Raw genomic sequence first — 16,785 nt, forward strand, 5'->3', positions numbered from 1 at the left:
AGATGGTAAGAGCAGAAGACCCTGGCAAACTCTCGACCACAGCAACTGTTAACATTAAAGTGACAGACATCAATGATAACAATCCTAAATTTGACGAGGACTCATACACATTCCACGTTAAAGAAGGTAAAAACTATAATTAGTCTGCCATTTATGAAAAAAATAGTGTATCATACAGACTGTCCATAGACAATCGTATGGCTCTATGACGTAATCACTAACAACCAACTCGTAATCTATTTCTGAAATACTAATAATAATTAGCTTATTTTTCTTGATACGCTGTTTAATTTTAACTATATGTGCAATGTGCGAGTTACGAATATTAGATTTTTTATGGCATTAGTTTTAACTTTCAAGTAAAAGGTAGTGAAACTCCACGCGAGAATAAATAAACAAACATATTCAAAAGGAAACAAAGAGATAGTTAAAAACAAAATATTCTATTAGATTATAAAAAAATACCAATTTTTCCAGGTCTTTTAAGCGAACAAGTGGGTTACGTACATGCAACGGATATAGATGAAGGAGTTAATGCGATCGTCAGCTACAATATTCCCTCAAATCTACCATTTTCTATCGACAACGCCTCTGGTCTTATCGCCACTAACACAGAACTTGATTATGAAGAAACCAAGGTAATAAACCACTCAATTGGGCAGACATCTTCTGAGCCATTGTTTTTCGTCAATAATTAATAATATATATGGCATTTGTAAATTTAGCGTATGTCGCGTTATGAAGATATAATAACATGTATAACAAAACTACTTTGAATTAAAATTTGTATCTTCCCCGAGGGGTTTTTGTTTTGTTAATCTATGGTTACGGTGCAACGAAATGTTTGGTATCGACTTAAATTCAAACTTATGGTTAACGCCTTACAGGAGTATGCATTCGTCGTAACTGCAACAGATGGCGCTATAGACAAACGTTTAGGCACTGCATCAGTCACCGTCTTAGTCGATGACGTGTCAGATGAGCCTCCAGTGTTCTCCCAATCTCTATATTCAGTCCATGTACCGGAAAATGCACCTAATTACCCTGTAGTTAAGGTTCATGTAAGTAGAGATATAAGTTTAGAATCTATTTGCACAGATACAAAGCCACTTATTTAATATTAAGACAAAACTGCAGTTTTTGCACCCTGTATACGTGCTCATAAAATAAATCTGCGTTTATTGCACAAGACGTTATGCGATAGAATTGCCATCTAGAGTTCTAATATATAACTACTAAACGAACACAACCAATTGCGTGTATTTTTTCTTGATCTCTCTCTCTCTCTCTCTCTCTCTCTCTTTCTCTCAATCTATCTTTCTCACTTGCTTGCTCCCCACTCTCACTCCATGGCTATTCGCTCATCCTATAAATAAGTTTCAATTAAAAAATGATTTTAAAATCGAACTTTTTCAGCAAGCATTTGTTAGGTTTCTGTGTAAAAGAAATCTTTATATATAATAGATAACGTTTTTTCAGGCTGATGACCCTGACACCATACCAGAGGTAACATACACGATCCTAAAAGGTGACACAGATTCCTTCTCCATAGAACGTAAGAGTGGTATGATTCGCACCGTCAAGCCTTTGGACCGGGAAATGATAGCGAGACACGAACTCACCATTGGCACTGAAGAAAACAATGGCCAGGGCAAAGGGGCCACTACTACTGTGGAAATTGTTGTTGATGTAAGTATGTGTCGGTAGTTGGCAGTTGGTACAAATGAGACAGTGTTTTCGAGCGATAGCGGCACGTGCACGCACGGGCATGCGTTCTCTTTGGACTCTTAATCGACTGTCATCTCTCTCTCTCTCTCACTCTCTCTCACTGCTAGTCAGTGGGCAGTATATTAATGGGTTAATGAAGTATAACAATGATATAAGGTTTTAGAAGATATTTCTTATCTTAGTTGTAAATTGATCTACCCACTTTATAATTAAAAATTTATTAAAATATTGATACCCGATATGATTTAATACTGTATCTCATGTTTTACTTCTGATGTCTGGGCCAATTCCGACATATTTTTTCTTACCTTAAACAAATTAGTAAACAACACTTGAGTGACAAACAAAGCAGGCAATTTTAAAATAAAGCTCCTATATTAATAAAACTATTAAACAGTATACTTTTTAACGCAGTTCTCTCTTTTATGATATCTAATCTAAAACTGCCTTATTAAAAAATCTATGATGTTTGTTTTATCTTGATTATGTGCAAAGAAAAACGAGAGTAATAAAAACACATTAAGTATATAATATGTATATATATATCAATAAGGCGTTCCTTTCATAAATGTTGAATAATCATGTGTTTGTAGGATAAAAACGACAATACTCCAGTATTTACATCAGCCATACGTCCTGTAACAATTGAAGATACTGCATCCATCGGCTCATTAGTAGAAACTGTAGTAGCATTAGACGCCGATTCTACTCCACCCAATAACAGGATAAGATATGCGTTAGTAGGACGCGGAAAAGCATCCATATATTTCCATGTGGAACCTGACACTGGTACTATTAGGTTGAGGGATGATTTGAGAAAGGAAACTGATAGTGAATATACTGTGAGTATTTTTATAAATCCTGCAACTTTTAAATTTGGTTTTTGACTGATTTTGGGTTTGACATACTTAGCTTTTATTTACTCTGAATTTAAAGAAGCTTAGATTTATATTGCATTAATTTTCTTTTGCTTAATGTTGAAACTATAGCTAACATATGCATAAATGATATTTTTTTCAGGTGGAAGTACAAGCGTACGACGAAGGAGATCCAGTACTGTCGTCAGTCACAAGCCTAACTGTTTACGTCAGTCATTCCGCCACTGTGCCGCCAGATGTAAATATTGTCTTACTATTGTTTCTTCTAACATCAGCCTTCCATTCCAGTACCGGATTTGTTCTAATAACTGCTCGTTAATAAATAACGTATATGTAGTATCTAACGTAGACGTATCTAACGAATAACACAAATGCTGAGTTTTATAATTTTACTAAAAATATAAGTACTTTAATAGATAAATTTCTGAACCGTATAGTATCTATGTATATCGGGTAACTGGCAGTGTTAATAGATTGGCTGATTTTTTTAGGTAAGACTAGGTTTTGCTGATACGACATACACTGAACACGTTGCTGAGAATTCGCTTAACGGTACCCTTATTCGAATTTTGCCGATTTGGAACAAAAACAAACACTCAAGAGACACACCACTGAAATGTCTTTTAACAAACTCTTCAGAAAAAGGTAAGACACGTAGGTAATATTTAGGAGATGCTATTTAAAGCCATCTCTATTATTAAATAGATTAAATTGTGGAGTGTTAGAGGGAAGGCACATATTTCTTTAGTTATTACGTTTATTTCTCTTAGATGGAATATAGACTTTTCTATAGTCTATGAAAAATAGATATCCTTTCAATCTGTCCCAACTGCAGAATAGACTAAATACGTCACTCATGGAATTGACAAACGATTTTGATTACGAAGCGTACGTTACGTATGAAGCATGTATTCGTTTATAGTCGCGTCAGTTACTTACGGCAGTTACTACGGTATCATGAACGTTATTTGGAACCATATTTATTATTATATATAGCATAGCCCGCATTTGGCAATGTGGGCCACGGTAAAAAGTCACTACAGCATCTACCTGCGAATTATAATAATAATTATATTTAATAGCAATAGAACAATTTAATAATTTTTGTGGCAAAATTAGGTCTTTAAAAAAACCATCAAATTCTCATAACATAAAAATAATTTATATTCCAGGCGTATTTTACGTGAAACTAAATGAAGATAGAGATTGCGCTATCTATCTCAATTCGTCCATAGATTATGAAACTCTTACCGAATACTCACTGGAAGTCCAATTAGAATCCATACAAGGGCATATAAACCCAGAGAGTAGTAAGGCGACCATCAATGTGCACGTTAAGGACGTAAATGACAACGCACCCGTGTTCGTATTCAACGAACAATCCAATATTGCAGCGGCAAAGGGAAAGTATTTCGCCATTGCTACTAAAGATATGCCTTTGGATACGAATATACTACAAGTTCAGGTAGTTACTTTTTTATTTATCAGATTGAAACATATTATTAATTAACATAATCTTAACAAATGTTGGATGTTTTTCTATAAAAAAAAAACTCTTTGTATACGCCCGACATATCGAATGACACCCAGTTTGTAAATTAGCCTCTTAGAAGCTTGGTGTGCTCAGCAAGGCTACACGGTATTTCAGTCTGGACCACCGCTTGATCTCTTCGTCTTGCATAGAGATGTGGGGTTCGTGTTGCGCATTAACCATGTAGAGTGTTCAGATGAGTTGATTAACAACTGCAGCTGAGATTCAACACAGGACGTTGATCCTGTAATATTAAAAAAATGTGAACGAATTGTCTTCTAGAGCGTAAAAGACATTGATGAAATTTGTATATTTGAGGATGGAGTAGAAAAAGAGGGCTTGGCAACTTTGTAACATTTATAAAAATCAATATATTTCATATAAATAACACTTCGAAACATATTATTCAAAAATCCTTCCTATGTGTAACCCATATAACTAGAACATTGGTCTGAAAATAGTATCTCGATATCTGGACTCTAATTATGTTCTAGTTATATGGGTTACACATAGGAAGGATTTTTGAATAATATGTTTCGAAGTAACTTTTCACTAATTATGTTTCTTCTCCCTTTCTAACTCCAGGCGAAAGACAAAGACAGCGGAGACTATGGCAAAGTGGAATACCGTAAGAATGGCTGGACAAAGGTTGCTGAAGAGTATTTCTCCCTAAATCCTGAAACGGGAGTTATTTCCAATATCAAAACATTTGACAACGTCCCCAAAGAAGTGTTACCATTTAAGTTTAATGTCATGGCGAGAGACAATCCAAAGTCTGATAATTATAAGACGGCTAGAGCTTCTGTTGTGGTAATTATAATTTCTTGTTGGTATTTTATTTGACTGTGTTTAAGAATATCTAATTTCAATATTATCAATAAAATTTAGTACCAGCCTGGCTATGAGACTAATAAAACAATCGAAATAGATAGATATATTTCCGAGTTGACGTTAAAAAAAATATCTGGGCTCTTTTCTTTATCTTATCTTTTTGATCATTTTTTCTTTAAAATCTTCTGATTTTACATTCGTAAAATATATACTTAGAATAAAAGTTATATACAGAAAAAAATCAAAGAAAGAAAATCGAGACACATTTTATAAATTAAATGAAACTATACATATCTAAAATATTGTCGTTTGAATTTTCAGATAAACTTATTACAAAAAGACAACCAGTTAATCATGGAAGTGTCAGATCTGAACCTTAGATCATTGTCAACGCTTAAAGCGCGCAGTCTATTAGCAGAAATAGAAGAGAAGAGTGGGCTATATGCTGGATTGGAGAAACTTACTCCAAAACTCTATTTGGGAGAGAACGGCACTCTTGAAGAAGATAACAACGGAACAGCAGTTTGGCTTTACCTGTTAGATCCCAATAGTGGGCAGATACTGGCAAGAGAATCTCAGCCGGTTAAAAAGTAAGATTAGTGGTTAATTTTTTCAATTTGTGAAACTACCCGCAAATTTTTAAAATTTTTAGATTTTAAACGTATATTATTTCTTCCAGGGCTATAACTTCTGGAATAAGGGTCCAAGCACCACTAGTTCCAGCTGAGCCTCCTCGGCGTACGCACATTGCAGCTGCACCTCTGACCACAGCTCTTCCAGCTGCACTATTGGCTCTCGCTGCACTTGTCCTTGTCGCTGCTACTGCTGCTACTGTCTATATATGCGCATCTTGGAACAGGTCAGTCTGGATTACAATTATTATTATGTATGTGAGAAATAGATATGCCCCGATATGTCACTTTTTCATCAGCTCTTTAGGAAAATTGTTTAATACTGTTTAAAATAAAATAAAGAAAGTTATGTGTCAGTAAAACACAAATTGGTGTCAATTTCGGTGAACACCGAAGTGTCGACATTCATTACAATACTTTATATTACCTAAAAACAAAATTACTAATTTCTTTAAATGAAAGTTATTATAAATAACCTGAATATAACAATCTAAATATAGTATTTAAAATTGTCTTAACCTACACAGTAATAATAAAAATAAAAAAATTATTTAAAAGAAAAAAAAATTATTTTAGTCCCAGTGGCAGTGTACGTGTACGCTGGCTGCATTTCTTGAAAGTAGATAAATTGTATACAATTTACAGTGTTAGATACAAGGTACATAAAATACAGAAACACAATAAAACATTAAGGTGCCTATATTTTTTTAACCTTGTTGTCTAAAGAGCCACGCTAAAATATATATTCATTTACTTTAAAATGAATACAATTAAATATAAAGTACAAATTTAATTAATAAAGGAAATATTTTTTTAACTATAACGTTATGATCTTTATGGAACTAAACAATGAAGACCAAGAAATACCTTGTAAGGCGTATGTGTAGTTTCAACAAGTCGGTTACACACAATGCATTTTCATACTTTTCCAGATACAAGAAACACAAAGAACAGGCCCTTCAACAGCAATACAGTACAATGAGTTTAAGTATGCCTCCTCCTAGACCAGCCTCGGGGTATGAATCCAGTGAAGATGAACCGGCACCTCGATACGAAACTCAGGTATTCAAGGATTCCATATAAAACTGCCTAGAAAGATGAGAAATGTTTGTAATGTTAATGGAAGAGAAAGTTTTACAAAGAAATATATTTTTTCATTCTATTAATTCTATTATCATGCTAACGATAATAGTTAATATCAGGCTTTCACATAAACCTGATTAAATAGTACCTAAATATATTGATATTATTTTAAATTTTCAGGTTTTAAATATGGCTGTAGATGATGCAGATCTGCAATTGGATTTCAGTTCAAACAACCACGCGTTTAATATTCACAACGTTCAGTACTTATCTAAAGATAACGGTACGTTTTTATAATCAACTAAAGTATGCCTATGTTAACGATTCGTATTTTCTAATACCAATTTTAAATAAGTCATCCGCTTTCAAAATCATTATAGATCTGTTATAACGACATCAAAGGGACTACTCCTATTTGGTCGTACAATTCAATAGTCGTAATAGCCGATGACTTTGTTGTTAAATACCTAATCCAGCCGGGACTTTTGATTTTGGTCAATATATAATATAAATAATAATATTTGGCCGGTATATTCCAAATGACGTCGTCATAAACGGTTTTGACTGTACTTGTTTTCACTTCGCCATCTCTAAAGTACTTTCTAAGTAATAAAAAAATATATATAAAGTAAATATAAACTAATAGACTTAATCATAACTAACGTAAGGTTACGCACCAAAATCCCCATAAATTAGGGATTTTAGTTTGGGACTGTATATTCTTAGAACATGAAACAGCAGTGAGACGATAATTATTTTTAATTTTAAATAAATTGTTTGACTTTGAATTAAACGGAGTAATTGATTTCTATGCTGAAGACGCAATGCATTTATGATAAGAATTTTAAAACTCTATAGACGTAGATTGACCAGTCGTTTTGAAGGAAAATCGATAGGACATACTTCTCAATCTCTCACTTCGGAATATAGACAAACTTCTCATTAAATAGAGATTGAAAATTTCACCTATATCTTATCTTCTTTTTGATAGATATCGAACAGATACTTGCACGCACTGGCCGATACTGTTACGTTTTGGGTAAATTAGTCTTAAATAATTAGTCCAACTCAGATTAGATATACCATCTTCCTAGAGATTCCAGATCTTCTAAATAAAATTTCAGGACTAACTACATAATTCGGTTCGGAATTTAGCTCATCTGATTATTATCATACCATTATTGACTGAGTAGTTAGACGTCACTCACATCAGCTAGTAGGTTGAACTTTAAATAAACACGGTAGGAAACAGTTAATAGATCATGGTAATTCACTGATAAAAATCATTAGTTTCGGTAATCAAGGTTATCCTGTAGATTGATAAACGTCTAATTGCATTATATCTACGTACTTATATTCAATATATATAAAAAATATCGACTTAATCGGCTTAATAATCCATTAAACATTATTAAATTTCATTAACAGCAGGTGATTTAGCTTTCTGTATCGGCACAAGAGTTATTTGCTATATTATTTAATACATATTCACAATATATTAATAATAAGGATTTTTTTCAGGCGAAAGAAGCCCGACATTATCGGAAACAGCCACCACAGCTCGCGCGTCTAGTGTTAATGAAAATGGCGGAACGCTTAACAACATGACACATTTTGATAACAACGCAATCCGCAATACTCAGACCCTTAATAGGCGGTCACACAACAGCCACCCCTTAAATAACGCAATCGGCACTTTGCCAAGGGCCAACAATAACAATCACGGCTTGTTAGCAACCACTTTGGGAAGAAAAATAAATGGAAACAATCATAAAAAGAAAACATCTCCGATTATGGCGTATGATGAAATACCAGGATTACAAAGGTAATTTATTTAAGTTTAATGAAGATATTCGAATTGAATTTGACCATTTAAATATTTTTTTATTTAACATTTGCTCGAACGGTGAAGGAAAACATCGTGAGGAAACCGAGATGTCTTAGACCCAAAAAGTCGACGACGTGTGTCAGGCACTGGAGGCTGATCACCTACTTGCCTATTACTTAAAAATGATCATGAAATAGATTCAGAAATCTGAGGCTAACCGGAAGAGGTTTTAGCGCCACTGATTTTTTTATTTAAATATTTTATGTTAAGGATTTACTCGTAATAGCTACAGATAAGAATTTCTGCAGTTTATGTAAATATAACTGATATGTTAATTCCAGACCGCATTTCACTATATGTATGAACTTAACTGATATATGTAACTCATTTTTCCATTATCTACATCCATTTCTGTAAATAAAAAATTGTACCAGGAAATATATTTCCCTCCAAAAATGTTTACGAATGACGTTTATTTTCCATTTTAGAGCCACAGATAATGACAACGTAACGTTCGGTAAAAGAAACTTCAACGGGTTCTCGTACGACCAATCCCCGGTCGAAACTACCACAGAACTATAAACTTAGTGAAATGTTTTTAATGTGTTCAACGAATAACGACTGAAAATGCTCTTTTATTATTTTTTAATTAGCGCAGGCTAGTCGTCTAATTGTATATAATGGCATTATAGGTACCTGAGATGGTACAAATGTGTAAATAAATCGATGTAAGCACCATTCCTTGCCTTAAACGTTAACTTGGCACATTTTATATCTGTTATGTTTTTGTAACTAAATATTGTCTGTGTATCTAAAACCTGTTTGAATCTTTTTTTGTCTATGATATTTTGAAAATAGAATAGGTTTATGCATACGTAAATTTTATGAGTGAATTTTTAATACGAATACTGTGCCAGTTAAAATTATAGTTAGAAAATTAATTTAGCGTAATAAATGAATGCTCATATAACCTGTGAATCAGGCTCCGAAGTGATTTGTGCCAAACGATTTTGATCTAAATCTCTGTATATTTATTAAATTGGCTAAGTTAAATGTTACCTTGTATAAATTTTGTATAGTTTTGTAAATTTTTATATTTCCTATTTCTATAGAATTGTAATATATTTTCTATTATATGAGGATTGTAAGATTGTTCTAATTTTTATAAATAAATTAATTTTTAATACAAAGATGTTTTATTTATTCTTTTTAGGTGTGGGAATAGAGTCTTAGAACAAAAATGCAACCTTGTACGATTCTACGTTAATTTATTATCAGAAAGACGGAAGTGACAAGTACTAAGCATTTATAGCAACTTTGGAGTATTTCATACTTTCAGGACATTAATAAACATATTTGATATTCCCGTCTTACTTGCTGTGTGTGTGTGTGTGTGTGTTAGTGTGGGACCAACTTAATATTTTACGAGCTAAATGTCTTATTAGATAACGGAATATGGAACACGACATCTGTTTAAAACTGTTTATTCACAATTCCAAAGACAGGTTTATAAATAGACAATTTTGGAGAATGGTTTTAATTTAACTTATAAATTATTTAACAAATGATAAACATTTTAATCTACGTCATTTAACCTCTCTTCATCAATTTCAGTCACATAAACTTTTCCTTCCTCGTGAATGCCGTCTAATACGGTCGCCATAGTTCCCTTTAACATTCTGTATTGTTCTAAAGCTTTTGCGCAAAGCTCTCCTTCAGGCGAGTTCCCAGGTTCAATTAATAACATTTCAATAGATCGCTTTAGATATTTCTCAGCGTTAAGAAGCTCGTCCTGTAAAACAATATAATCAAACTAAAACCTATATTGATGAAGTAACTGTTGACGAAAAGATTATTGTCAAATTTGTATTAGATTATATAGTATCTGGTCGTTATCTTTACACAGTCTACATACATGGCTTCGGTAGTACTTATAACCAAAATAAACGACGAACGCAAGCGAACATAGCGCTACTAGAACGAATCGTGGCAAACTTCAGCTTGAAAACGGGACGCACTTAGGCCATAAAGCGAGACAGCAATAAAATGACTAAGAAATTGTAGTATTTTCATTCGCAAAGCGATCCATAAATTGATCTTTTATTTTAGTGCTAGTTAGCTCCAGTGCCTGACACACGTCGTCGACTTTTTGGGTCTAAGACATGTCGGTTACCTCACGATATTTTTCTTCACCGTTCGAGCAAATGTTAAATGCGCACATAGAGAAAAAAAATCCATTTGTGCACAGCCAGGGATAGATTATTTTCCTTAATTCCGTTCCATCCGATAATTTTATTTTTTTACCCGTTTCCCTGTTTTGACACTGGGCCACAATGCACAAACCGTGCTGGCCATAATAAAAAAAGGGATCCATACGGCTGGGACACTAAATATTAATCGGATATACAAAAAATATTTCCGAGTATTGTATAGTTTATTAGTAATTGCCGATTGCTACCAGCCACACCCTCTAATCCCTCTAGGAGCTCCTTTATATTAAAATCTTACGAAATCATTTATAGATTTTTACAAAATTAATTAACGTAGTGTAGTTTCGACAATGGACATCAGTTGACCGCGATTATTATCAATAATTGTTAGTTTATATGCTATTATATTTAATATTATTGTTTCATTATTATTTAAAATGTACTTACTAAATATTTAGGGCCAGTAATCTCACGGCTGTCAAATTCTTTTTTGGCTAATTGGACTATTGCCAAATGCAGCTCATACATAGTGATCGCTGGAAAGTACTTTATTATTAATTTAAAGCGCGAGGATATTACACGCATTCATCATGACATATCAATATTAAATAAAAATGCACAGATTGTCAAACTATAAAACAGGTATGAAAATATCTAGTTAAATTTATATCTTACAAAAAAAAATATAAATAAATCAGTAGCGCTACAACCTCTTTAGGTCTTGGCCTCAGATTTCTGAATCTGTTTCATGATCATTTTTAAATCTAATAGGCAAGTAGGTGATCAGGCTCCAGTGCCTGAAACACGTTGTCGCATTTTGGGTCTAAGACATGTCGGTTTCCTCACGATGTTTTCCTTCACCGTTCGAGCAAATGTTAAATGCGCACATAGAAAGAAATTCCATTTGTGCACAGCCGGGGATCGAACGTACGACCTTAGGCATGAGAGTCGAACGCTGGAGCCACTAGGCCAACACTGCTCTCAAAAAAAACTAAATCCAATGATAATAAAAAATGAGCCGACGTTTCTTTGAAAGTAAACCAACATTGCCGAAGTCTTTGTTCAATGCATACCTTTCGTTCTGCATATACCAGGACTCAGAACTTCAAGCACTGGTAGTAATTCCTCGCATAAATTCAGTTTACGACGCATCATTTTCTTTGTGGGCCTCGGCTCTCTGTTTATAGCGTCCCTTATAACACCAGCAAGTCTTTGTTTTGCGTCTATCAGTAGATAGTGGTTAGGAGCCAGCACTAAGGATACGTTCCTTATATACTCTTCGAGTTCTTTTTCGTCCTTTTTATCTGAAATTAATTACGTATAAAGCAGCTTTGCGACACACAATATTTTTCTGTGTCTGTTCGTAGTTTTAATTTATTTGTATTCATTTGTTCTCCATTTAAGCCATATCTGCCAACTCTGACTGTTTTCTGAAATATTTTCAATATCTTCTAGGCAAATAAAGTAGGTCCCGGTAGAATGCGATAGCGAACCCGGAGCCTCTGTAACGCGGCTTTGTAGGTATTTGTCGAGGTGTTTTTAGTGGGTATTGTTCACCCAGTCTCTGAATAGCAGAGATTTTGGTGTGGGTCGAGTCCCACATACCCCTGCAACTTTCTAGGGCAGGGGATGCGCAAATGCATTTCCACCTCGAATAATAAAAAATAAAAAAAAGGCAAATAAAGTAACGTTTTCGTTAAATATTAGTTTGTATTGAAAACGCAAAATATAATTATGTGTTTCAGCCAAACCGCTGATTCCAAATTGTTAATCGATTTTAAAGTGTTAAATTGCGGAATGACTTAATTTTGACTTAAAGCTTTAGAAACTAGCTGTGACCTTCAATATATTTTAAAGATTTTAATTTGATGCTTCGCCACCATTTCATCATGAGTTGACTTTGAATTTTTCCCTTAGATTTATCGTTCGATATATAGATTAACCAAACCGCAGTTCAGAATTTTAAGATGCAATATACATACTTATTACATCAAGTTTTTTCTCGCAGCACTTGACTTTAAATCCTATAACTGAGTCGTCAGTTTCTTCCTTACAGTGATGGCACTGCCACTTTTCACCAGCCTTTGTAATGAAGCCAGTCTTACAAGCAGGACATAAGGCCGAGCTCATGTGTGTACCAAGCTCCGTTGCATCCAAACACCGTTCACAAGTGCATTGAAAATATTTTCCCATTAGTAAATGTTCTTGGCGTAATGCAGTGCCCTGAGGTCGAACAATAAGGAGAGAAATTTAATAGAAGTATAAACACTTGTTAGTTTTTTTTATAAAGCTGCTTTTGCATTAGGGATATTATTAAAAATCATATGTAACAACTCGCGGGTATGTTTTAAGTCTCATTTGCGATCTCAATTTAATTTCGCTGTGAATGGTCGTGAAGCTGAAAAATCTAAAGCCGCCACAGTTTACTGACAGATTCTCCTACTTTGTAAGTATATAGTCCCAACCGATGTAATTCAATAATCTATAGAATAGGGGGAAAATGGGAAAATGTCCTTGGACACACAATGCGCGAACGCGTTGCCGGCTTTTTAAGAATTGATACGCCATTTTCTTAAGGGACCATAATTCGAATTGGTTCGGTAATACTTCAATGGGCAGCTCCACGTAGTGCGGCAAAAACGCCTTTATAGCAAGACCTTTAAGCAACCTAACAATATTCATAAACGATAGTTTACCTTCTTAATTAAAAAATAACTCTCTCCATAGTAGCTTATCATTTTAAAAAATCAGATACACGCAATACTCGTCGAGCGAGTTTGCTTATCTTGCCGAAGCCGCGTACAAATTATTTGAAGAAGTCTATGAGGGTGTTTTAATGTATTGATTATTTAATCAATTACCATCTAAAAGTCGCAATATTGGTGTGCTTAACAAATTCAAAAAGGCATTAGTCTGAACATAGTAGACTAAAATTGAAGAAGAGATTGAGAGGGAGATTGAGTGTCTCGCGCGTGTAAGAAAATATTTCTTTTGTAATGAGAAAATAAGAACTTTAAACATTAAACATTACCTTCAGCGGATCCGTATAGTTATAATATATAATCTCCCCCCTCTTAATATCTTTACTTGCATGGCATATTAAAGCATTATTATCGTTTATTGAAATTATTGTATTCCCTGTACAATGATGGGCCATGAGTGCTGCCTGGAGGTACACCCCTCTGAGTGTCTCCGCATATCCCAGAGCTGGTATCGGAGGACCACGTACTTCAAAACTGTTTACGTCAATCGCGGCACACACTTTCTGTACTAAATTCTTGTCTTCATCGTCATTAATAAGTTTCAACTCGCTAACAAACTGTAAATAAAATAAGATGCTGGTAAATTTGGGGCCGTTCATAAACTACGTTCGCATACAAGGGGGGGGAGGGGTCTGGCCGAGTGTGACAAGGGGGGAGGGGGGGTATAGGGCAGCGTGACGTTCGCCGTTTATTACATGACATGAGCGCTCACCACGGGTTTCTTTGTTTTTCCAATACTTGAGAGAGTAACGTTTCCACGTACCCTGCGCTCTCGATTCAGTAACAAATGAAAATACTATTTCTCTAGAATTTATCATACTCAGTAGGGGGGGGGGGTCTTAGTTTTTGTGACGAAATATTTCTAGGGGGGGTCAAAAAAAGCTGATTTCAGTGTGACGTATTATATGAACGGCCCCTTTACGCAAAATGCTTAAATACAATCAATAGATGTATGGCGACCTACAAAACGTGGTACGTCTGTAGTCGAAGAAAGAAGAGATAAATAAAAACCAAAAGACTATATTCAAATGAATATGATATTTCGCTAACACATATTCATTATAAACTGTAGGCAAATCGATTCATATTTTTCCTTGACTCGATTCGACTAGATAGTCGCAAAATTATTTGTAAATTTTAGCACTGGGCTATGATTCTTTGTTATTAACTAATTCCACTTAAAGTCTTTCAAGAGCGTACCAATTATTAAATGGTCGACAACTCTGTAGTCTATGGGCGGTGGTATCACTTATCATCAGATGAGCCAGCCCTATTCGTTTGCCCCTAGCTATATAAAGAAATACGACGATGCTAACACATCTACCAAATAAAGAAACTAATCCTATTATTTATATTTAAATAATATAAAACTCCTAAAAATCCTTACATTGACGGTACTTTGATAATATTCCCATACACTGCTGTTCCTTCGCTGGTCTAAATGAGTTTCTAACTTCATAAAATCATCCCATAATTTGTTGTCTCTTTGTAACAATGCTCTTAGTGTTAATAAAGATCCCACATTTTGCACCATTTTTATGGGGCTCATATTGATGTTTAATTTCAGCTCTCTGAAAAAATCGCATTCCTTCTGGACATGCCATTCTGAAATAAATGTTATAGACAAATTAATACGTTAAAAATTAATATTAAAAATTAATAATAACAAAAATATATGTGTATAAAAACTTGTTGTGGTTAATGACGCTGTACCAGTTACAAAAAATATAATAAGAAGAAAACTTAATAAGTTCAACAGAAATATTAAGAGTATTTACTTCTTATACGTACATAGTAATGAAAAAAATTCAAATTGTTAAATAGAAACCTGATATAAATTTATACGTTTTTTTTATTTATATATACTGAAATATATTAATTTATTAACTTTTTTTTTCTAATGGTCGAAAAGAAAACAGCTACGCTACCTAAGAATAACTTATTTATTCATTTTAATATGCTCCATAAGTGAGTACCAGGTGGAGCAATGACCGCGCGGATCGTGTCAGACCTTCGCATCAACCAACATCACGGCGTCGTTTTCTAATATTTTCAATTTAAAAACTAAATAACGGCTAGAATAATTAAAATGTACTAGTTCAAGGATCCTGTAGAAACAAGAAAATCTTTACTTACTAGCAATTCCTTCAGGACACCCATCTCCAGGGCATATAGGGGCGACCGCACAAAATTTGCATACGAAAAACTTATTGATTAAAGGCAGATAGCAGTTAAAACACACCAGTGACGTGTCGCTGCTTGGTCCCAGAACAAATGGTTGGTCTGCGAGTATTCTTTCCCCGGACCTTATATCTTTCGCTGCCACAAGATACCTAAACATTTAATGTATTCAAATAATGTTTTTTTTTTAATTGTACTGTTCACTTTAGAGATTTTATAAGACAATATGTATAAGAAAAAAAATCAATAAATATGTATTTGAATTAGTACCTTTGCTTTTTATATCCAGTAAGGTTTGAAAACTACTACCAAAATATTAAGCTGCTTAACTTTAAGAATAATATGTTTTATTATAAGAGATTTGGGTTATTGAAATATTAGGTATACCAATACATTACCCTCTATCTTCTAACATCCTAAAACATGGTTCCAAAGGTAATTTAAAAATACGAACCTGCCCAATTTGTCAGATGTTTTAACTTCATATTTTATATCCATATTGCAATAACACTTTAATATTCACGTGCGCGGGACATTCGTGTGGACTGAATTGTTATTTTTAGGCTAGTTCCAACTAACCTATTTATAATCTACTCTCACTATGCGTATTGAAAGAAGCTAAAACTGTATCTTGATTAAAAATCAAAATCCACAACTAACCGGAGCCACTAACATTAGTGCGTGCCACTTTCGCAGTCTCTGTAAGGTTCCTATATGGCTTTTATATATATATAATACTGTTATGGTAGTCGTTTCATAACGAGTTTGATATAGGTCTTTTATTTTAAAGAATGCTGGTCTTTATTTTCATTTAACGTTGTGTTGATAAGAATATGGACACAAGTTTATATTACTTTGCGTTTTAGTTTTATGATTAAGATTATTACGTAATTCAAGTTTTGATTCATCTAGAGAGGTGATTCCGATTTCCAAATCGATTGTGCCATCTCTCATAATTTTAGGAACTTTATCTCTATTTTTCACGTTTTTGAACATGTTGACTAGACTATATTATGGTTGAGAAGAACCTCCATTCTTGTAAATATTTGTTTGATTTTGACAATTGTTATGATTGCTAATACAGTTACCAGATAAAATATTTCTTGTACTTTATATTTTTA

The 16,785-nt window shown here is 33.8% G+C and overlaps 2 protein-coding genes across 3 annotated transcripts in view; one reads left to right on the forward strand and one right to left on the reverse strand.

Moving 5' to 3' along the window:
• The window catches only part of LOC111001646 (cadherin-99C), a 123,470-nt gene extending 113,835 nt beyond the window's left edge, over positions 1-9,635 (forward strand). The window contains exons 17-31 of the mRNA XM_022271594.2: positions 3-126; positions 478-638; positions 888-1,061; positions 1,480-1,689; positions 2,322-2,570; positions 2,749-2,844; positions 3,098-3,251; positions 3,779-4,071; positions 4,723-4,947; positions 5,290-5,558; positions 5,648-5,827; positions 6,533-6,662; positions 6,864-6,966; positions 8,205-8,508; positions 9,000-9,635. Of these exons, the coding sequence (XP_022127286.2) occupies positions 3-126; positions 478-638; positions 888-1,061; positions 1,480-1,689; positions 2,322-2,570; positions 2,749-2,844; positions 3,098-3,251; positions 3,779-4,071; positions 4,723-4,947; positions 5,290-5,558; positions 5,648-5,827; positions 6,533-6,662; positions 6,864-6,966; positions 8,205-8,508; positions 9,000-9,093 (2,766 nt within the window). The 3' untranslated portion in view covers positions 9,094-9,635. The remainder of the gene's footprint in view (positions 1-2; positions 127-477; positions 639-887; positions 1,062-1,479; positions 1,690-2,321; positions 2,571-2,748; positions 2,845-3,097; positions 3,252-3,778; positions 4,072-4,722; positions 4,948-5,289; positions 5,559-5,647; positions 5,828-6,532; positions 6,663-6,863; positions 6,967-8,204; positions 8,509-8,999) is intronic.
• Positions 9,636-10,027: 392 nt separating this feature from the next.
• Positions 10,028-16,290, reverse strand: LOC111001641 (SET domain-containing protein SmydA-8). 2 transcript variants are annotated; one of them, XM_045632444.1, is made up of 8 exons: positions 16,119-16,290; positions 15,620-15,816; positions 14,871-15,088; positions 13,753-14,040; positions 12,704-12,944; positions 11,795-12,025; positions 11,169-11,257; positions 10,029-10,303 (listed from the first exon to the last, which is right to left on the reverse strand). In XM_045632444.1, the coding sequence occupies exons 1-8, from the start codon at positions 16,160-16,162 to the stop codon at positions 10,088-10,090; spliced, it is 1,524 nt and encodes a 507-aa protein (XP_045488400.1). In that variant the 5' UTR covers positions 16,163-16,290; the 3' UTR covers positions 10,029-10,087. The 2 variants fall into 2 exon arrangements, with proteins under 2 accessions (XP_045488401.1, XP_045488400.1); XM_045632445.1 differs by lacking the exon at positions 13,753-14,040 and having other exon boundaries at positions 10,028-10,303.
• Between the last annotated feature and the right edge of the window lie 495 nt (positions 16,291-16,785).

The sequence above is a fragment of the Pieris rapae genome, chromosome 19 (assembly GCF_905147795.1).
Source record: "Pieris rapae chromosome 19, ilPieRapa1.1, whole genome shotgun sequence".
In the NCBI taxonomy this organism is placed as follows: Eukaryota; Metazoa; Arthropoda; class Insecta; order Lepidoptera; family Pieridae; genus Pieris; species Pieris rapae.